We start from the raw sequence: 23,767 nt of genomic DNA, 5'->3' as shown, positions 1-23,767 counted from the left end.
AACAATGTAATCGCCACAGTTCTGTGAGTGGCACAGTCACACTAAAATGAAAATAGAATCAGTCGAAAAAGGGAAACACACCTCTTACAAATATCTCATCCGCCTTACCACATCGTGGCGCAATCTTAACCCTCGATCCGGAGTGGCCTCTTACCACCGTTCGATGGCTCGTTGGAGTTCGGGAAAGATCAGGCGCGAAATGGCAAGCCCAAAGTATCCGGCCGTATGGCGCTTGGAGCCCCGGGCACGCGTAGTCACATGGCGGGTTGCCAGCTGACCGTTCATCCATCCAAATGGACGATGGTGATGTTGCCAGCGGGTTCAACGCATAGTTTCGGATATCTTGGGATTATAAACTGAAGTTCGACAGCAATTGCCATAAATCCAGCATTTAAGATTGACAACCACTCCATGCGTTGTATAGGTCCCGCATTTGCAACCGCAGAGTTGTATTATGCCATTACATCAAACTTTGTCAACGTTCAACTATTAACGAACCTTTGAAATGGGTGATAGCATTGAAAGAAAGCAAATATATAATCAGCATAAGCATTATATAAAGTGTGTAAGTATGTGTGTAACCATATTTATGTATAAAAGCAAAACTTGAAACTGTGCTGCTCGATAAACCGAGACACATGTAGATATTACAAAAGTGTGTATTCAAGAAATATTAATATGGATCGCATGTATAGTTTATGCATGGTAGATAAACCAAAAAAAAAAAAAATTACTTTACTTGTATAGCAAGGGAGTTTGACATTCTCAGTCTTTGTATTCCCATTATTGGATCGAGATTTATTATTTATAAACAAAATATAAATTGAACATTAGTTTTAGGCAAATTTTGTTTCATCGAACTGTGAGAAGTGGAATTATGTTTGTGAGAAAGGGTGAAATAATTAAAGTAAAATAGTTAATTTAACGTTGGTGGACTCTAGATTTTGAATATAATATTTGTATTTAAAAATATCATATAATATTTTTTAAATAAAATTACTCATTTTTCATTTAGCTCAGAGGTGTTCTCCACCCTAGGATGCTAGAAATGTGTAATGTTAACGTAAACATTTTGACTCGGCAAAAATAAAAGTAAAATATGACAGACATGTGTAAGGTAATATAATGTAAACATTTTAACAAGGTGAAAATAGAATAAAAATAATAAAATAAAAATAACCCTATTAAAATTAATAATAAAAAATTTAAAAATGACCCATGGTATTCATGTGGAATATAACCTATTTAAGGGGTAAATTAAACTAACCTCTATCCATCTTCGTTTGATGTTATATTTAGATACAAAATTACTGGTAAAAAATGATGGCATTGAATCCATGTAGCGTGTAAAGATAAAACATTTTTATGATATGTTCACACTTGGCATTTGCATGGATTTGTGGCCTTTGTGTTTTTGTATGTTTTGTTTAGATGTAGCCTAACTTAAACTCAAGTTTTAAAAAAAATTGTCATATTTTGATTAAAATTAACAAGAAAAATGGTCATGAAAAAGTAGACTACCCCTTTTGTTTCTATCTTTGAATGGATGAATACATAATTGTGCCAGGGAGGTACTCTCAGGCCCAATATGGTAGAGATGTTGTAAGGTTATGTTATGTTATATGATATTATGTTATGCAAACATTTTGACTAGGTCAAACTAGATAACAATAACAATAAAAATAAAATATAATTGAAAAAATAAATAAAATATTGTAATGTTGTGTCCTATCACATTTAACATTTTGACACGGTCAAATTGAGTAATTATTATTATTATTATTTTGACAATCCATGGTTTTCCCACAATATTCTTAACCCATGGTATTATTATCTAATGTAACCTATTTAAATGGGTGTATAGTGTTTTTTAAAAATTACAATTGCAGAGTAGAAGCGAGATAGCTAACCAAACCACGAAGTGGCAGAGTTTGTTTGTTGTCTTACTTTAACCATTTTTCAATTTATAAGTCCTTTCATAGTGATGTTGCAGGAAATTGCAAGGGTTTTAACTATTGCAATACATAACAAGGTATTTCAGGTAAATATGGGTTGTTTTTAATATTTTTTCGTAGTTATTGCTTATTTACATATGTAGTGGAAGAGTTTGTTTGTTGTCTTTCTTTAACCATTTTTCAGTTTATAAGTCCTTTCATAGTGATGTTGCACGAAGGTTTTAACTATTGCAATACATAACAAGGTATTTCAGCTAAATATGGGTTGTTTTTAATATTTTTAGCAGTTATTGGTTACTGTAACACGTTTAAAAGGAGGATTAATGAATCAAACTAGTAGGTTGTCCCTTTCCTCACAAAATAATATGATTGATTTCATATAAAATTTGAATTTATTTATCAAACCAGCATAGATCCATGTAACTCTAGATCTATCATGCACCAAGAGGAATCAAATCCCTCGAGATCAGTGTTCCACGGGGTCTCGTCCCCCCACCTAGGGGTCAAGTTTCCTAGCCCCCTTGCGCTCTAGGGACTTGGGGAAGAGAGGGGGTCGTTTCCCCACAGTCCCAAAAAACAGGGAACAGGGTATGTGAGGAAACTTGAAAGGGGTCCTTTCCTAGGCGAAAGGGGTCTTAAGGGGTCTTGAGGGGTCGTTTCCCTAGAAAAAATTCGCAAATTTTTCTTATGAAACAAAAAATCGTAATTTTTAATATTTGTTGACCGACTAGGAAGGGTTTACGTTATGTTCATTTCACATTTCATTTTTTGTTTGCTCCTTCATTGAACTAAACACTGTCGCCATTGCCAAGCAACCTTCTGTCTGCTCCTTCGTTGAATGGAATGTTGCTGCCATCGTCATCGCCAAGCAACCTTTTGTCTGCTCCTTCGTTGAACGGAATGTTGCCGCCATCGCCAAGCAACCTTATGTGTGCTCCTGTGTTGAACGGATTACCTTGAGCAATTATGCTCATTTATCTTTTGATATGTTCTTATGTTCTTTTGATTCTATAAAATTAAAATTTTTGACTCTTGATGTATTGACTTTTATAATTTTATTCCAATATTCAGTGTTCAATGTTCATAGTTGGAAGTGGTTTAAAGATTAAAGTTTAAAAGTTTAAACATTTATAATTTTATAATTTATTTTCATTGTGCATTGTTAGTAAGTTAGTAGACTAGTAGTTACACTATACAGTTACAAACTTACATGTATGATGTATGATTATAATTTATATAATAATGATATCAATGATCATGCTTTTCGTTTTAAATTTGTTTCAGTTATATGATTCATCGATTTATATTTTATATTTATAAGTTTTTAAGACCCCGAAGTCCCCCAAGTTTCCTAAAAATTGGTGGGGAGATTTTGCATAGGCCACTCCTCCGTATCCCCGCTCTACGTCCCCCACATTTCCTAAAAATTGGTGGAAAGCTTCTGTATCCCCGCTTTCTCGCCTCCTCCTCCCGGAAACTTGGTGGAACATTGCTCGAGAGGCAAACATTTCCTCAAGTTATTAATCCAAAATAATAATAATAATAAATTACATCATCAATAGTAATAACAAATTATAATTAATTTTACCCAATAAGTTATGATAAGTTTTATCACATCTAAAAAAAGGAAAATTATTACTTATTTTTAAAATATAAATAAAAGTATTTGAAATATTTCCAATTATTTTAAATTTGTTAAGAGATAATGTTTTTTGAAAATAAATAGATAAGTTTAGCCCATTAAGAGTGAAATTATATTTTTTTTTGGTAAATTTTTAGTAAATTATTTTAGTGGATGTGGTTTTCTTAAACAATAGTGATGATTCACTTCACATTATCAAGAGGAATAACAAATAACAATTATTTTTATCTATAAAGAAATTAGTTATGATAAGTTTTACCACTTTTTTGGAAAAACAAATGAGAAATTAAAATGGTAAATTAATGGTTTTGTGATGAGTTAATTTACATCATCAATAGTAATAACAAATTATAATTAATTTTACCCAATGAGTTATGATAGGTTTTAACATATTTAAAAAAATATAGAGAATTAAATTTGTACTTAGTTACTTTTAAAATATAAATAAAAATAGTTGTTAAGGAATATTGGTTTTTGTTATAATTATTATTACATAAAAATTATATTTTAATTTTATAGAAAGATTTCAAATTATTTTTAATTTGTTAAGAGTCTATGTTTTTCTAGAAATAAGTACATAAGTTAGCCTTAAAAATGAAATTATATTTTTTTGTAAATTATTTTAGTTGATGTGGTTTTCTTGAGCAATAGTGATGAGTCAGTTTACATTACCAAGAGGAATAACAAATAACAATTATTTTTACTATTTAACAAATGAGTTATGATAAGTTTTCCCACTTTTAAAAAAAAGAGAAATTAAAGTTGTAATAAATTAGTTTAAAAATATAAATAAAGGTAGTTATTTGTATTTTATTAATTAAAAGTAATATTTACCAACCTAGATCCATCTCAACTTTGGAGCCACCAAGTGATTTGATCTGTCTGAGAGTTCAGTAGATAAGGAGTTATGATTGATCTAGATCGAGTTACAACATATATTTGTGTCAAGAGGTGCTCTCTAGTCCAATATAGTAGAGATGTTGTAATGTAATGTTTAACATTTTGACTAAGTCAAATTACATATAACTAAAAATTAAAATTAAATTAAATTAAATAAAAAGATTAATGTAATATAAACATTATAGCTTGGTCAAAATAAAATAAAAATAACCTTTATAAAAATAAAAATGACTTATGGTATTGGTCCATGGTATAGAAAATTCATAGTATTGATTCATGTGGAATATATCATTGGCTTATGGTATTCATGTGGAATAGAGCTTATTTAAAAGGGAAATTAAACCATCCTAAACACACTTTAACTAGGGATCTACCAAGATCAAATCTCTTTTCACTAAAGAAGATTGCATCTCAAGAAATTTGATCTCTCTTAAAACTCGGTAAATCTGAAATTAAAATAATTTAGATTGATAATAATTAACATTATAAATCTAATAAAAACTAAAATAATTTTATTAATATGGTACCACAAGTTAAAATATATATATATAATTAATAAGTATATATAATATTGTTAAAAAATTAAAACAGATCGAGAAAACGTTGCTTATTTTGTTCGAAAGATAAACCATTCGTCTTCACCTTCACCTTCACCTACACAGAAGGAGGGGGGGGAGAAAGGAAACGTCAAGTAAATCAAAGTGATGAGTTGTTTACGATTAGAGACAGAGGTACGGTTATAAGAGGACCTATTTCGCTATCCGCTGCTACGCATACAACAATCGCCCGTTTCGATCTCTGCTCACCCAAACCTGAGATAGCAATACAATTGGTTTAGATTCTTCCTTTTTAGCGTGGTTAGGCTCCTTGGAGAACCAGAGGTAACATTCTGGAGCTCTCTGCTGCTACAGATACAAAGTAGCTATTTCAGGAGGACCAGAGCTAACATTCTAGAGCTCTCTGCTGCTACAGATACAACAAGTACCTATTTCGCAGTAGAATTAGTTTAGATTCTACTTTTCTTAGCGATCATGGTTGGGTTCTCCGGAGGTCCTAATAGGACCAGATCTAATGTTCCAGAGGAAGAGGAGCACCCCAGGACCAGAGCCGATAGTCCAGAGGAAGAGGAATACACCAGGACCAGAGCCAATATTCCAGAGGAGGAGGAGAAGCACCCAATTAGTAGCCATGAGAACATAGAGCGTGCTGCTCATGATTGGAATCCTACTCATACCAGGAGTAGGAGCACTAGTACTCCAGAGAAAGATAAGGAGCACCCAATTAGTAGCCATGAGAAGATGCAGCCTGCTGCTCAAGAAGATGTAGATCAGCAAATGAAAGCAGCACGCGAGGGTCCGTCTTATTCTGTTACGATGTCTACTGGAGTCCCAACTACTAACCAGCAGAAAAGGGCCTCTCCAGAATCACTTGCACAGCCGCAATTGAGAGATGATACTGGAAAGAAACGCCAAGGCGGAGAGCTAACTTGTTCCACTGACACACAGAGCAGGGATTTGACGGAAATTATATCAAGGAAACAAACGATGGAAGAAGAGAGGGAGCATGGCGAAGATTTGATATTGCCAAGATTCAGTGACGAAGATTCCGACGAGGAGGAGGGGAAGATTAGGAATAGCAGCAGCAGTAACCAAATCCCGGCAGAGGGCCCGGCAGGGGACTTACAAGCTATGGTGGGGGATGTAACAAGTCTGGGAGTTTCCATGAAAGATGATAATGTGGGAATGAAATGGAAAGGAATGTTTGATTTTATGAAAGCCCACAACAGGAACGGCAGTGTGGTAGCTGATATGGTGCTCCTTAACTTGCCTTCTGGGTTGCCTGTAAGCGGGGTGGACGATGAACATAAAAGCGTCCCCTCTTGGAACAGGGTCACCCCGTCCCTCATTGCAAATGGGCTTCTAGTTGCCTCCAAAATTTTGTCTCATACCGGATTTCTGGTATGCATTCATACTTATGACCAGAACCGGCTTGTCAACGAGGAAGCCTTGGAATTATGTGGTCTTCAGCTCTCAAGGGCCTTCGTACTCATCTCCTCCAAACCAATTTACTATCAACTCCACCGCCCACGCACAATGATTCACACTCTCATTGTATCACTGTTCCACCATCGTGGGGAGCCCCCTCCAAGGCCTTACTATTCCCAGGCAGAGCAGGTAGATTCAGCCCATTGCTCACTTGATCAAAATGGACTAGAGGAGGACAAGACGGAATGGGAAGACAGGGCAGATGGGAGAGGAGGAGCAGAGAGGTCTCATACCATTTGGCGCTTCCTTCTCCAAGCTTTCTCCAAATGTGGAGACACTGTGGTGGATCTCATTGCAGGAAGCGGCAGTTTCATCAAGATAGCCTCTGAATTAGGTCGTCACGCTTTTGGACTGGACCCTCATGACCATATTATGCAAACCATTTGCTAGTATTAGTCACAAGTAACCCAGGATTGCTTTACAGTTTCAATTTGATTCGGCCTTTACTTTCCATTATTCAATAGTGTACAACATATTTGTCCCACATTTATGCTCCTTACCATTTATCTTTTGAGAAACATTTTAATTCTCTGTATCGACAAGTCATTTTAATTGTCAGTGTTGAGAAATCATTTTCGAAAGGAAAAATGTCCAATTTTGTGAATGCCGATTTTTGATAGGGTAGCATCTTTTGAGAATGTTGTTTTACCATTGAGAAATCATTTTAATTACCATTTTAATTGCCACTATTGAGAAATCATTTTAATTGCCAGAAATCATTCTCAAAAGAAATCATTTGCCAGTATTGAGTATATATTTTAATAAATATATTCTTAGAATCTTTATCATGCATTTGAGTGTTGTAGCAATAAGAAATTACTCTAAAAATGAAGCAATAATACAGAATTCTTTTCGCCGAGTAGCAATGCATTTGAGTGTTGTAGGAATAAGAAATTACTCTAAAAATGAAGCAATACAGAATTCTTTTCGCCAAGTAGCAATACAGAAAAATGATGCAAAATAATATAGGAATATCTATATCTTGCATAGTAACATGACTTCCGATTAAGAAAACAAAGTATACATGATACTATGTTACCTCCTGTTATTTGAATATTATACTTTATTACAGAGCATAGATGATTAAGAAAACAAAAATATTATGGGTACAAAGCATACCGTAGGAGGACTATGAAGTGAATATCAATCTTTTCTTGTAAACCATGTTTACAAATTTTGGCATATACATATTTCAATGGAGGAAAAGAAAAACTATTTACCTGTTTAGATCAATTATTTACCTTTACCAGTTCTGGCATGAATTTGTATTTCAATGAGAAAAAATTCAGCTGCCTACCTGTTTATATCAATTATTTACCTATACCAATACCAGTTCTAGGATAAGTCTATATTTTAATACCAGTTCTGGAATGAAGCCAATCCCATTTTTGTTTTGATTTCTTTGGAGGTTCGGTTATCTCGTTAAAATTTTATACTCGATTCCAAAAAAAACTATTGTCTTCTAATGAGATTTACAATATGTTATTGTACGCACTCTTTCCATTTTTATACTCAGTTGTGTTTTATTGCTAAAATCACTTTGATTTATAATATGTTATTGTAGGCACTCTTTCCATTTTTATACTCAGTTGTGTTTTATTGCATCATCTTGTCCGAACATAACTCACATTAACAAAATCTAAAATGAATTATTATGCAATCATCAGAGCTCAGTGTTTGTTATACATTCAACTCTCCCATTTAAAATTCTGATATGAATTCGTTTTTTTTTTAAATAATGGTGGCAAAATTATGAATTATTTGGTTTATATGTTTGTAACCTATAATTATACCCTAAGTTCTCTCAATTATACAAAGTCAATATTAAAAGTATTTTTATGATTACATTTCTATGTAAATTTATTATTTCATTAATAATTAGAGTAGTCAATATTAAAAGTATTTTTATGATTACATTTCTATATAAATTTATTATTTCATTAATAATTAGACTAGTTTTAACTCAACCCAATCAAAAATTTTGAATGATTTTTTTCATGTAAGTTAGAAATTAAGACAACTCTATGAGCTAGTGTCATGAATGTAAACCAATTAAACAATTATTATAAAGACACAACTCGTGGGGTATATCACAGCTAAGTCATATCTTCTTGTTCCCTTCAATGATAACTAGAAAACCAAAAATATCCCTCTTAAAACTAATTACTTGCACAAATCCCAAGTAACAAACTTTTACAAGAAATGCACACAAGTTGCTTAAGGGAAACCTAAGATTCAACATTAGGGGTGGGTGTGAGTTGCCTATGTGTAGCCCAAACATTGTGCACTACTTACTCCATTGTGGGCATGCACACACTTGTGAGGTTTTGAATTTATTTATTTATTTTTATTTTTTTCAGCTGAAAACATCAAGAGGCTTTATACTAGCCTAGAACCAACTTAACCCCAGATCTATCTAGTGCTGAGAAGGATCAGGCCTCTCAAGGTGCAAACCTCTTTTTTGAATGCAAAACTTGAGGAAATGTCTGCACATTGAGAGATTTGATCCACCTTGTTGCTTGATAGATATGGGGTTAAGATGAATCTACGTTGGTTATATAATACTATATAATATCTATATTTGTATCTATGTGTCTATCTTATTCCCTCTTTGTATCTCACAATCTCTCTCCATATCTATCTATCTATCTATCTATCTTTCCCTCCCTCTTCCTCTCTCTCTTTTCCCCTTCTCTCCCTCTCTCTCTTTTCCCTTCAACTCTCCTCTCTCCATATCTCCCTTGTCACTCCCTTTCTCTCTCAAGACCTTTCTCCCTCTATGTCTCTCTTCTTCCCTCCCTCTCTCTCCCCCTCCAACTCCATCTCTCTCTCTCCTTCTCTCTCTTGAGTTCTCTCCCTCTCTTTCTCTACCACCTCCCTCTATCTCTCCCCCCATCACTCTCTTCTCTCCCTTCCCTCCAATCTCCCTCCCTCTCTCCTTTTCTCTCTCCCCTTCTCTCCATATCTCTCTCCTCTCCTCTCCTCTTCTCTTTGTTCCCTCTAATCCTCTCTCCCTCACTCTCTCTCCATCTCTCCCTTGTCACTCTTGCTCTTTCCTCGTCTCTATCTCTCTATAACTTTTTTCTTTCCTCCCTCTCTCTCACCCTCCAACTCCATTTCTATCCACTCTCTCACTCTCTCCATCTCTCTCCCCCCTCCTCTCTATCTTCCTTCCTCTCTCTCCCACCTCCCTCTCTCTCCCTCCCCTCTATCACTGTCACTATCTCCCTCCTCTCTCCCCCCCTTCTTAAATTTGATCATTGTGTTTAAGAAAGTATTTAAATTAGAAAAACTATATTGGTTGCAAAGTATTAAACCTATATTTTGGATTAATCACGTCAAAGAAAATACAATAATGAAAAACCTAAAAGAATCATGCACTATCTTTCTTCTATTATTGTTAGTCACTTTGCTTGTTGTCATTGTTTGGATCATTACTTGCATCTATGCCAGTTCTTAATAATAATATTTATATTATATAAATATCACTTTTTATATATAAAAGCATTATCATTTTTAATTTTATTTGAACTTTGATTTAATTTCTATGGGAATATATTTAATAGTTGTGAGGATAGAGGGATTATATATATCTCAAAAGTAATAACCATTTTCCTCTTAGATTTAATTAAAAAGTTATAAAAATTAATTTAAAATAAAATATTTATAAAATATTTTGATTGCGAAATAAATTATGGTTTGGGCATGTGGCATTGATAATCCATGGTATTGAAGAGGGTTTGAAGCAGATTACAAGGGCGTTTGTCAAGAAAGGACGGTCTCGGGCAACTATAGCCCCAACAGGAAGGCGCGGCGGTAAGATTGTTTTTACGGGTTACTTCGGAACGGAGACATCGTTCTCTACCTTCATGCCTTAGGTAAACAGTCATCTTATTACTATTCTAGGAACGACACACTGTTTTTCTTGGGCAACTGGCTCCCGGATGGATGCAAAACTACTTGACTATACTTCTGACTCCCTTGCTGCTGAGGATATTTGGGTCAATTTCACCCGATCAGTTCCAGCTTTGACTACACTGGTGATAGCCAGTTTACTAGTCACAGGGGTTGAGGCAGTTATAACTCAAATGGATGATATGGAGGTCTCTCTGCAGACCCTAGAATCGACTCTGCCCCCGACAATTACGGAAGGAATATTTATCCTGGAAGAAGGCCTAGAACTACCTTTCCTACCCATCCCTTCCTTGTCAGACCTGAACTCATGGTCGAAGGCCTTTCCGGCAACAACAAATACCCAAGGTGGTGCAGGTGCTTCTAGAGAAGGACCAAGTAATTTGGGACAAACAACACAAGGTTTGATGCCTGAACAAGTCGGAATCCTCAGGACTGTCCCCTTTTATACAACATTCCAACCAGTCGGCTCAGCCCCTCCTTCAGACTGCTTCATAGGCATTCCCAGACAGGACCAAGCTTTGGAAGGAAATTGTTCTGATTCAGAAGACATTGGCCTTGAGGAAGGAGAGCAAGCAGCCAAGGCGCGGCTAAAGCAACCAAAAAAATCAAGGAATTCAAAAATCAGAGAAAGGGACAAGCGGTTAATCTTCGGAGAAGGAATCTCTATGGCACAAGTGGTCCTCACGGAGAGCACGGTGTTAGTTGGAAGGGTGAGAGGCCAAAATTACTCTCCGATGCACCTTTGAAAGTGGACAGCGAAAATTTGGTGGAATCTCCTCATTCAGCTTCTAGGTATCCTCTCGCTTTCTAGGGGTTGGTTTGCTCTGATTTTCACTCATCTGGACCAGGCAGACTGGGTCCTCACGCGGTATTGGCACATTGAGATGACACCAGTGCTATTGAAGCATTGGTCGCCAATGTTTGTCCCAAAAAGGAAAATCATGGAGTGGGACCAATCTGTGTCCGATTGCCTGCTCTCCCGTTACAATTTTGGGGGGAAGAGATCTTCAAGGTAATAGTAAATGATTTGGGGGTCTATCTGGATCATGATAGAACCTACCAAGACACAGGTTGCCTAGCATTGGCACGTATTTTAGTGCATCTAGATACCAGAGAAGGTTTGGTAGAGAGCTACCTGCTTCAGATGGGCAACATCACTCGGAGGCAAATCTTAGATTATGAAGGCATTCCCTTCCACTGCCACAAATGTCACGAAGTGGGGCATTTATACAAAGACTGTCCAAGAATTTCAGGGCGGAATCAGATCTCGGCCAAAGCGTTGGTCTCCGCCTCCACTCAAACTCTGGATTCAGAGTTCGGGTCTCCTGTGGACCTCCAAGAAATTACTACGCCCTCTACTCAGACTATGCAGCAGGCCGTAGCTCACCAATATGCAAGGGCATCGGATCGCCCCTTGAAAAATCCAGAACTCGAGACACGACTTTCGCAGGTACTCCCTATTCCACTCTTCCTCATTTTTCTCATTCTATTGAAGGTTCAATAAATTTATCTATTTCATTGAACTGTGTAATTTCTCAAACTAAAGTTAATAAGTTATGCTCCTCGGTATGTCCTATTCCCACTGCCCCACCCTCACTGTCTTCCCCCATTCCCCAACCCTCTGTGGATAAGACCACATGCCTGCTCGATGATTGCCCGCTATCAAGTGGGTCGCACCGATATTTCCTCAAATCCCTTCCTGTTGCACCCTCTTCGGTCCTAGGCCTGGACCTAGACCCCTCTCCTGCAATAACTCTCAAACCCCCGTGTGGCCGTTAATCAAAAATTTCTAAGGTTATTAAAAGGGCTAGTGTTGAAGTAGCCTCTGGGGTCCAATCCCCAATCGACTAAGTTCTTAGAGCAAAGAACAACCCTCACTCCTCACCCCCATGCTCTGTCTTTCCTTTAATTGTAGGGGTCTAGCCAACCCAGACAAAAAGTTGGCTCTCAAGAGGCTTTGTCTGTCTGAAAAGCTGGATGTTATTTTCCTTCAAGAAACTCTGGGGGAAGGTCACCAGATAAATAAGCTTCTCTTAAGTTTTCTCCCAACTTGGTAATTTCATTTTCTAGATGTGAAGGGTAGCTCTAGTGGTTGTGCCTTGGGGTTTAACACTCGTTCTACAAAAATCCTCAATGTTTTGGGAGGAGAAGGTCTTCTTGGTGTAGATATCTTGTCTATGGAGCTCAACAGACCATTTAGGCTTATCAACATCTATGGCCCTTGCCAAAACAAAGAATTCTTTTGGAATAGAATCATGGAGGTTGATTTTATAAATCAAGATAATATAATTATTGGTGGAGATTTAAACTTCTCCCTCGGTTCAGCGGAATCTTGGGGTTTCAAGGGTCAAAGTGATCATCTCATAGCCTTTTTTGAAAACTTGTTGGATGCTCATGATTTTCTAAATATTGACCCTGTTAAACTCAAGCCAACTTGGAGGAATCGAAAATTGGGGGGTAGATGCCCTTGCTAGAAGATTGGACCAATTCTTGATCAAAGCCCCTCTTATGGCAAGTTTAAATCTCTTTCGTCAATGGGTGGGGAGTGGTGGGATCTCTGATCACTCTCCTATTTTTCTGGAGCTCAAGGGTAATCTTTCTAAACCCTCTTCACCTTTTAAATTTAACTCCTCTTGGTTGTTGGAGCCGAGTTTCAGGAACTTGGTCTCGGAATCTTGGATCCATTGCTCTCAGAATGAAACTTCCTCTCCAGGGGAGCTCTTTGCAAAAAATCTAGCAGTTCTAAAGGGCAAAACAATAACATGGGTCAGATTAAAACAAAGAAAAGAAGATGAATACAAAGGATTGAAAAAGCTCTATTAGACTTCGAAGAATCAATTCCCTCTAGATCGAACTCGACTGAACAAAAGTTGCAGCTGATTCAGTTAGAAGCAGACAGAATTAAACTTCTTCACTCAAAAGAAGAAACCTGGAGGCTCAAGAGCAGAGCAATCTGGCTCAAAGTAGGTGATAAAAATTCAAAGTTCTTTCAACAATATGCAAGGGGTCAGAAAGCCATTAACAAAATCTGGGAATTACAAGACTCGAAAGGAAGCAAAGTGGGCAATTTTGAGCAACTGGCTAACATGGGGATTAGACATTTCTCTAATATCTACAAAGCCCCCATTGGAATAACCCTTCCAAGCATCATTCACACCGCTGAAGCTCTGCCCAGATTTATCGAGCAGGAGGAAATTGAAGATCTAAACTCTCAGGTTACTAGAGAAGAGCTTGAAGCTGTGCTGAAGTGCCTTCATAAGGATAAGAGCCCGGGTCCTGCTGGGTGGCCGGTTGAATTCTTCAGTTCCTTTTTTGATTTAATTAGAGAGGATCTCATCCAGACCATTGAAGAAATCCGAAATTCTGGCAGAATTTTGGAGGCCTTCAACTCGACTTTCCTGGCCCTTATCCCCAAATCTGATAACCCTTCCTCCTTTGACAATTACAAACCCATATCCCTCTGCAATAGCATTTACAAAATCATCTCCAAAATAATATCCCTCCGTATTAAGCCCTTTCTCTCCTAGAATGATATCCAAGGAACAATTTGCCTTTCTTAGTCATCACCAGATTCATGAAGCAATTGGCACTGCTCAGGAAGCTCTCCATTCTATTAAGAAGCTCCATAAAAATTCAGCCATCCTAAAAATTGATCTTTCCAAAGCCTTTGATCGTACTTGTTGGTCCTACCTCAGGATAACTCTCACTCACATTGGCTTCCCCTTTGCTTTGATCAATTGGATCGTGGGTTGTCTTACTTCAGTGTCCTACATTATTCTCATCAATGGAGCGGCTTTGGGTTTCTTTCATGCGGAACAAGGCCTTAGGCAGGGATGTCCTCTCTCCCTGCTACTCTTTCTCCTCATCATGGAAGGTTTTAGCAGACTGCTAAAAAAAGGCAAAGAGGAAGGCTCCTTGGCTGGCGTCAGGATCTCGAGTATGTCCTCTATAACCCATCTCTTATTTGTAGATGATGTTCTAATTTTTTTAAATGGATCTTTTCAAGACTCATATGCTTTCAAGGCTATTCTAGATCTCTTTTGTAAAGCTACAGGCATGCAGCCAAATATTGCAAAATCAACTATTATCATAGTTTCCTGCCAGCTGAATGAAGCAAGATTAGCTAGCCAACTTTTTGAATATGAGCGTCAAGATTTGGATGATGGTCTTAAATATTTGGGTTTCAGATTGAAACCAAATGGTTATCGCATAGCAGATTGGACTTGGCTTATAGCCAAGATTGAAAGCAGAATCAATATTTGGCAACAAAGATGGCTTTCTAGAGCAGGTAGGCTCACCCTCCTCAAGTCGGTCCTACAAGCTATTCTGGTTTATTAGATGTCACTGGCTTGGATCCCCAAAAGCATTTTAAAAAGAATTCAACAATTATGTTGTCGCTTCCTTTGGTGCGGAAAAAATCCAGGGAGAACCTTTGCCTGGGTCCATTGGGACAGCATTGAAAAACCCAAAAAAACTGGGGGGATGGGGCATAAAAAATTTGCATTTATTTGTTGAGGCTTTGGCTGCAAAACTGGGTTGGTAACTTATAAACTCCAGAAATCTTTGGCAGGAAATCACATTTTATAAGAACATATATCCACTCTCAATTTTAGATTGGATCCATAGACCTTCAGTTCCTACGTCTGGCTCCTCCATAATTTGGAAAGCAATATCTCAGTCTATCTCTTTGATCAAGCGAGGTCTGGCTTGGAAAGTTGGCAATGGAGTTAAAGTGAGGATTGGTTTGGATGCGTGGAGTGGATGTGGGAATGGCCATATTCTTCCCTGACCTCTTTGCAACTTCCTTCAAGTCTTAGGCATCACCCACTTATCACATATAGCAGATGCTATTCAGGATAGTTGGCAAAACTAGACCTGGAAGGACCATAGAACGGTCAACATTCCGGATGTTTGGGTTGATGATTGGCAGAGATTCATAGGTTCATTAGAGGAGGCCAATGTGTGTATAAGCGACAATAAAGATGTCCTTATCTGGGCATTGGATCCCCATGGTAGATACTCCCCCAAAACAGGTTATGCTTATGCAATGGTAGCTAGACACACTGGTTATTTCTCTTAGTGGTGGAGTCATATTTGGAAACTAAATTCCCCTCCTAAATCTAGGCTTTTCATGTGGTGCATTTTAACAAATAAGGCTCCCACTAAACTAATGTTGAGGTGTCGTGCAAACTGCGGGCCTTATAGATGTTGTTTGTGTAGGATGCATGAGGAAGATACTTCTCATCTCTTCCTTACTTGTCCTGTCTCGAAAGCCTTCTGGTTAAGGATCCTCACTTCACTAAAACTACATATTGATTGGTCTGGACAAGATAACAAAGAGGCTTGGCAAAGATAGTGGATAAAAGCCAACTCACAGAAAACTAGATGCCTTCCACTGCTAATTTGTTGGGGAATCTGGCTAAACAGGAACAAATCCATTTCATGAATGCCAAAATATATTGGGATTCATCCAGTATTTCGTTGTTGGCCATATACAATTTGTTCCTGGAGGACCAGGACATCTGACCCCCTCGGATCATTACCCAGGAATCCATAGACATAAACTCCCCCTAGGGTTATTTTGATGGTTTAGCACAAGCTGAAGGATGTGGTGGTGGAGTGGTGCTGCATATGGATAATACAGTGTCTTATAGAATCAAGGTCGGCCTAGGCAGAGGCACAAACAACTATGCTGAATTGAGCAGTCTAAAATACCTTCTCCTTTTTGCAAAAGAACAAAATTGCCAACAACTTCAGATATTCAGAGACTCACAACTCATAATTAATTGGACAAATGAAGTTAATCATTTTCACTTGCACACACTTAGAGATATTCTGACTGATATCCTTTCTCTAAAGTCTCAATTTGATTCATTTGCATGCTCACATATATACAGGGAAAGGAATGAGATCGCTAATCGTTTATCCAAAGAGGCAGCGCAACTGAACATAGGTCAATGGCAGATACAGGAATACAAGGATGACATTTTCTACAGTTACTATCATCGTCAGATACTATGATCGCTAGATCATTTAGCAGTTTTGATTTTACTTTCTCTTTCTATGTATATAACTTGTCTAGTTTTCAGTTTATTTTTGGACAAAACACATATTTTCAGAAACTTACTCAACTTCTCTGAAGTTTATTATTAGTAAGCATCATAATAATTTTTGTAAAGCTTATAATAGCTCTAAACAATACTCCCTTATTGCTGACAGGAGTTCATATATGCAACATCATACAACATGTAATTTTCTTATCTTTTTAATGAAAATCATGCTTTTTCCGAGGAAAAGAAAAGATAATCCATGGTATTGGCCCATGGTATGGCAACAAATCTTATTTACAAGTTAATAATATCCATGGTAAAGTGGGGTTGTATATCCATGGTTAAGAATCTTGTCTTAAGATTTTTGGGCTTGTGGTATTGATAAGTCATGGCATTGGCTCTCCACATTGTAACAAAACTTATTTAAAAGTAAATAATATCCATGGTAAAGTGGGGGTGAATATCCATGGTTAAGAATCTTGTCATATTGTTATAAAATATTTTGATTGTGAAATAAGTTATGTTTTATGGGTGTGGTATTGATAAACCATGGTATTGACCCATGTTATTGTAACAAAGCCTATTTATAAGTTAAATAATATCCACAGTAAAAGGGGGTGGATATCCACATTTAAAAATCTTGCCATATTGTTATAAAATAAGTTATGGTTTTTGGGCATGTGGTATTGATAAGCCACGGTATTGTAATCACAAGTTCAAAAAAATCAAAATATAACAAATTGAATTATATTATTTTTATGACTAACCTTTTATTATTAATTGAGCGAACATTTAAATGCTTACACTCATCCCCATATCACTTTTAACTTTTTATTATTTTTTAATTGTGCTACATTTCAAATTGTTTACATACTTTCTTACATTACACCTACACATCTACCCTATACTAGATTGTAGAGCGTCTCTCCGTGCAATTAAAGGTTCTTTCTTACATTACACCTACACATCCACCCTATACTCGGTTATAGGGTGCCTCTAGGCCCAATTAAAAATATAAGAGGTTCTTTCTTACATTACACCTACACATCCACCCTACATTGGGTTGTAGAGCACCTTTAAGGGCAATTAAAAATATAAGAGGTTGTTTACATATTCGAGATGTCACATATAATGCATCATATTCTACACATATGAGGTAAAATAAAAGTTCTTAATCCCCAAGTAACTCTACATCTACTAAGGGTCAGAGGATCAAATCAACTAAAATGCAAACCTATTTTAGAGTAAGAAGAGATTTGATCCCTCTCGGGGCTTGGTAGATCCCATGTTAAGATGGATCCAGGCTATTTAATTCCCCCTTTAAATTGGTTGTTCTATTTTATTTTAACTGAATAAAATATTTTCACGCTATTAATTTTAATTTTATTTTCATGTAATAAGAATACCATGACCAAAACCATGAGTTGTCAAAACCTAACCAAGAAACCATGAAGTGTAAACTGATTGTTTTAACTCTATTTTATTTTAATTATTAATTTATTTTATTTTATATATATATTCTTATAGAAGGATACCATGGGAAAAACCATGGTTTGTCAAAACCTCGAACCAAGAAACCATGAACCATAAATTGGCTATTTTACCTCTTTTATTTTAATTATTAATTATTAATTTATTTTTCTAATTTTGTTGTATTTTTATTTCTATTTCTATTTTTAATGTAATTTGTCCCAATCAAAATGCTTATAGGACATGACATTACAACGTCCCTATCATATTGGTATTTTAATTATTAATTCTATTATTTATTATTTATTTATTTATTTTTATGTAATTTATCCGGTTAAAATGTTTACAGGACAGGACATTACAACATCTCTACCATACTAAGCTCGAGAGCACCTAGCACAAAAAAACTAACTATACACCATGTCTCAAAAAATATTTGATTGATCAGTATTCATCATTAGTCTAATACTTGCATTCACAATCACTAAAAAAATACAAAATAAAACAACCTCATTTTTAACATAAAAGTAATAAACTAAGAAATGAAAATTTTTCCATATCCTTGTACATGGTAGAAAGCATGGTATGCATAGTTGATCTCCCTCAAGAGGAAAAGATGTCCAATTTTAGACCATTTTTCGGCACACCTTTTTTCTCCTGGTAAGTGTGTGTGAAGCGAACGTGGGAGAAGTGATAAATCAACTTCCTAATCCTTTGCATCCAACCCAAAAGAGAAGGAGGTGCAAATAAAGATTGACTTTGGGGGGTTAGTTCTTCTCAAGTAAAAGTCAACAGTGGACAACAATTCCACAACCAATGAATTTAAAAATATACATTTATGAAATCAAACAAACCTTTTGTAAAGAAAGATAATGACTCAAAATTTACACATGCATTGATTGGAAGATGTGCGATGATGCAGGAGCATCCAGCTCGAGGAGACAGAAGGTGGTTGACTGTCTCATGGAGGGAACCAGGTTAACAGAACTTGTCATTCGTTTTGATTCTCTTTATTATTTGTTTTATTTCCTAGAAGGTCATTTAGAGACCATGATAATTGAAAACTGTGTCTTGTTTTTAAGTCTAGAAATTAGTTAACCATAAATTAGTCTTTAGTACAAGAAACTGTTACACAGTTAGAGTAGATTCTGGTAAGCAGTTTAACTGAAAGTGGGAGCAGTTACGCTACCCAGATGTAAAACAGAGAGCAAAGGACAAAAAAAAAAAAAACTCTCCTCGAACAAGAAAAGACAGATACATTTCCTCTGAAAAGAAGCAAAACTGTTTGTTTAAAGAACAACTGTCACATTAATGTATTGATACTGTTTTCTGTATTAACATCCACTGCAAGTAGGCTATAACAGGCATACTGTAATTTACTCGATTGATATTATGTGATTAAACATTCATTGTAAGTTATACACAGCAAGCATACGAAGGTGAAACGAAATATTGAGCACATACTGGAAATTAAAGACAGCAAACCACAAGATAAGAGAAGGCGCTGCTACAGGGAGCTAACCCACACAGAAGAGCGGATTTACAACCAACGATATCACAATAAACCAGGTAACAAGCATACCAACTTAAATGTTTTTCATAAGATTTGTAAATGCTGGAGATAAAGTATACAGGAGCTTCATTTGATGAAACCCTTATGAACAAAACGCACCATAAGTTTTCTGAGCATAGAACGCTCACTAAACCACTGTCCTCTGATAATTAAAGTCATTACAAGAAACTAGAAAGGCAACCGAACAGACTCAAGGAACCAAGGCAACAAAGACGGACCAGGTCGATTACAGGTCGAAACGACGATTATTGTATACATGCCAGACCTCAAAAACAGTTTAACATAGTTCGTTTACAACCCAGGAGCGAGTCCATTAAATACAAAAACCCACAGATTGCTTACTAATCTAACAAACGGGGTCGAGCGGGAAAGACCCTACCCGTTACATCAAGTCGAACAGGGTTTTGGGTTGCCTCCAGAACGCACAGAGAGCGTGAGCCCACGGCGGCCAACCACCCGAGCAACCTGCAACAACAAAATAGACAGGGTTTAGCGCCTGAGACAAGAAGACGATAAGGAACTTCTGTAAACAAAAAGACACAGTTGCATAGGGTATTTACCTGAGTTGGACGGGCAGCATTGTAAACAACCCGACACCCATAACCTAAAGAGCAAAGGAGCGAACCTGTTAGACTCTGGAAGAGGTGGAGAAGCAGGGTTTAACATCGAACCAGAACTTACCTTGAATCCGGATTGAAGCGGAACGTTTAGCTGGAGCTCGGAAGTGAGAGCAACCTGTCATAATAACAAAGGCAAGTTAACAGAGCATGGAACAACCTTGTTACAGCGGAAGAACAAACAAATAAACCGAAAGTATATCGAGTTACAGTGCGGAGCGTTAGCAGATTGTCGCCCTCACAGTAATACCAAAGCACAGAGTAGCAGGAGGTCGGAGGCACCAGAAGAACACAGTGCCGGAGTGAGGAGCGGAGGCGCAAAGAAACCCTCGCCGAGCAGAACAAAGAACTTCGCACAGTGGAAATGAAATGACAAGTGAACTAGGGTTGGCTGTCAAAAGGCGGGAATAGGTCGAGGTGAGAAACCGGCAGGTGTGGATTGGTAACCTGTACCACAAGTTAACCCATCCGAAATATCCCGAATCTGTACAAACCGTGTTATTTCAACATTTATTCGCATTGACATTCATACGGTGGACATAGCGTCGCCACGTGGAAAAGGGCTGGGCCATCATGCGAGAGAATTGCGAACAAGTCAAATAAAACACTGATATATCTGAATACTGGCCAAATATGGTCTAAAGTTTTAAATCGGTCAAGAGGTTTTGAACACTAACATAGCCTTGAAGAATAGTATAGCGAAGATTAAAGAGAATATCCAACAAAATTAGAATATTTGTAGGTTTCCTCACATAACAGCCTACTGAGGAACATTCTAATTTCGAGTAAAATAGAACATATACACAGCTCAAGTTATCATTGCATTTTATTACAATCCCTGTCAAGGGCAGGGTATCTTCTCATAATTTAAAAGACACCCACAAACCCCAGATTTTGGGATAATTTTTCTAAAGGCACCATGGTCGAGACTAGAATTCGCCTATGTGAGCATGTCAAGATAAATTTCTAAAAAGAAAAAATTAAGAACTTGGGCATAACCGAGCCGCAACGTAGGTTGGCCTACAAACAGGAGTTGGACTCATTAGAGTTCCAACAGTGGCCGAGTAAAAGCAGTAATAATCATAGCTCCTAAGGTTGCAAAACAAACTTGCATTCAAAGTTTAATGGAAAAAAAATAGTTTTCAACCAAAATGCACAGGTAAGAAGGAATAAGAGGGGAATCAAAAGGATTGGAAGAATCATTACTCGAAAGAGTCGAGGTAGTCCAAGGCTTCTATATGTCCTTCATTTAATCACAAGGAAAAATTCATCATTCATGAAGAAAAGAAAATGAACCATCAACCCTTTTAACACTTAAGCCAGAATAACAAGGATTTGTTACCTTGCCATGGTGCTGACAATGATTAATGCAAAAGTATAGCTGAAATTCGGGTAAGGACCCCAACCGCTAATAATCTTTGTCCAAGAAAGGGAAATTAAAAAAAATTCAAGGCAAATCAAAACCCTAAGTTCAAGTTGTGGTAAGGAAGTAGAAAATGAACCATGCAGTCAATAGTAGCCAACGACATAACCCTACCTTCAGTATTAATACAACCGCTCATCCATGGAAGGAAAGACTTAGGTTGCAAAGCAATTTTCTCTTCGAAGGTATGATGCAAATGAGTCATGGTGATGCGCAAACGGAGGAGGCAATTACCTTCGTAACTCCTCCTTCTTCATTGACCATCAAATCCAAAACCCTAATACCATCACTGTTAGATCTCCAAGCGCGTGGCACAAGAGAGTGTCAAATCAAATTCATGAAATAGACAAGTAGCTGACATCGAGAAAGTTTTAAGGAAAATTCCAAATTTTATATATATAAAAACTCATAATCCAAAACTTAGGGAAGAGAGTTGAGTTTGTGGTAAACATCATACAACAATTAAAATATATACATGAGTGCTTAAGTATTAACCATTCCCAAAAACTAATAATATTAACTTTATTGGAGAGATATATAACTCTAGTTTGGGCTTCCTCCAACAATCTCAGAGTCAACATACCATGTAACCTAGTACACTCTCCTCTGTTTATATCTGGACACTGCATTCCTTTCCTTAAGCAAAAGTGTAGTGTAGGAACAATTTTAATTAAATATTTGATGATTGTTGTACACAGTCCATGGTAAGAAGATATTTTGTGTTGTGAATACATTTTATATAGGTGTATGAGGATGTTATATTTGGATTCTAGATTTTGTATACAATGTTTGTATTTTAAAATACAATATAATAATTTTTATTTTTAGTATGGAATAGATGTAATTATGTACTATAAACAATATAAATAAAATAATAAAAATAAATATACTAACACATTATAATAAAATAAAAATATGTTTTTGAGTGTGCATTTAACCATGGTTTTTATGATTATATTCTTAACCCATGGTTTTTCCCATGGTATTCTTCTTAAATGTAGGCTATTTAAAAGCATGATTTTTTTTATTTCTCCAAATAGAAATATTTGATTAGGCCTTTGAATGGTATCTATCTGCTTATCCTCACACATTATAATAGCCATTTCCAACTCATGTTCCATATTTAAACATTGAATGTGAAAAATAATTAGAATCAAAATCATAGTTATAATGATTTTTCTTCACTCATGTTCCATGGTTAAACATTGAATCAGAAGAATAATCAAAATCAAAACAATAAAATGTGAAAACATTAGGTATCTTCATTGAAGTTCATTAATTAGTTTCAACATTTTTGATGAAAATTTGGTAGAATTTACCATTTAAATTACTTAGTTGCAAAGATTTTATTTGGTAGAATTTACCAATTAAATTACTTCATTGCAAAGGTTTGATTTCGTTGCAAAGGTTTGACTTCGTTGCAAAGGTTTTATTTGATGAGAGGCCATGGGCATAAAATGAATAAAATACATTTCATACCACTAAAGATCCACTAGTAAGAGCCTTTGGAATTCAATATTAGTGAAGACCCCCCTATTTACACTCAGCAAGAGGTCAACACTTTTAAGATTTTTCCATTCTTTGTATTCTCATTATTGCACCGAGAGGAGCTCTACAACCTAGTATGGTGTAGATGTCAAGTGTAAATGTTTAACATGTAACATTTAACATTTAACAAATTTAATCTAATGCCAACGTCGGCCCTAATTAGAAATCGATATAATTATTATTCATAGATAAAATATAAATTCAATTTTAGTTTTACAAAAATTATGTTTCATCCAACAGAAGTGGAATTCAGTTTGTGAGAAAGGGTGAATTAAAGTAAAATAGTTAATTTAACGTTGGTGGACTCTAGATTTTGAATATAATATTTTTTTTTTAAATTACTCATTTTTTATTTAGGTGAGAGGTGTTCTCCAACCTAGGATGCTAGAGATGTGTAATGTTAATGTAAACATTTTGACATGTATAACTTAATGTAATGTAATATAATGTAAATGTAAACATTTTAACTTGGTGAAAATAGAATAAAAATAACCCTATAAAAATTAATAATAAAAATAAATAAAAATGACCCATGGTATTCATGTGGAATATAATCTATTTAAGGGGGATATTAAACTAACCTATATTCATCTTATATTTAGATATATAATTAGTGGTCAAATTAGATA

General features: G+C 36.2%; 1 protein-coding gene across 1 annotated transcript; it reads right to left on the bottom strand.

The window, feature by feature from the left end:
• Positions 1-19,665: 19,665 nt before the first annotated feature.
• LOC149167855 (uncharacterized) lies at positions 19,666-20,693 on the bottom strand. Its single transcript, XM_089430609.1, has 4 exons — positions 20,662-20,693; positions 20,378-20,516; positions 20,111-20,285; positions 19,666-20,015 (listed from the first exon to the last, which is right to left on the bottom strand). The coding sequence occupies exons 1-4, from the start codon at positions 20,691-20,693 to the stop codon at positions 19,933-19,935; spliced, it is 429 nt and encodes a 142-aa protein (XP_089286735.1). The 3' UTR covers positions 19,666-19,932.
• Positions 20,694-23,767: the final 3,074 nt, after the last annotated feature.

Source organism: Pinus tabuliformis, chromosome 5_1 (genome assembly GCF_031772625.1).
Source record: "Pinus tabuliformis cultivar Carrire ecotype Pingquan chromosome 5_1, CPIR1, whole genome shotgun sequence".
In the NCBI taxonomy this organism is placed as follows: Eukaryota; Viridiplantae; Streptophyta; class Pinopsida; order Pinales; family Pinaceae; genus Pinus; species Pinus tabuliformis.
The sequence above is the reverse complement of the archived record's forward strand: the minus strand, read 5'-3'. Positions and strand labels throughout refer to the sequence as shown.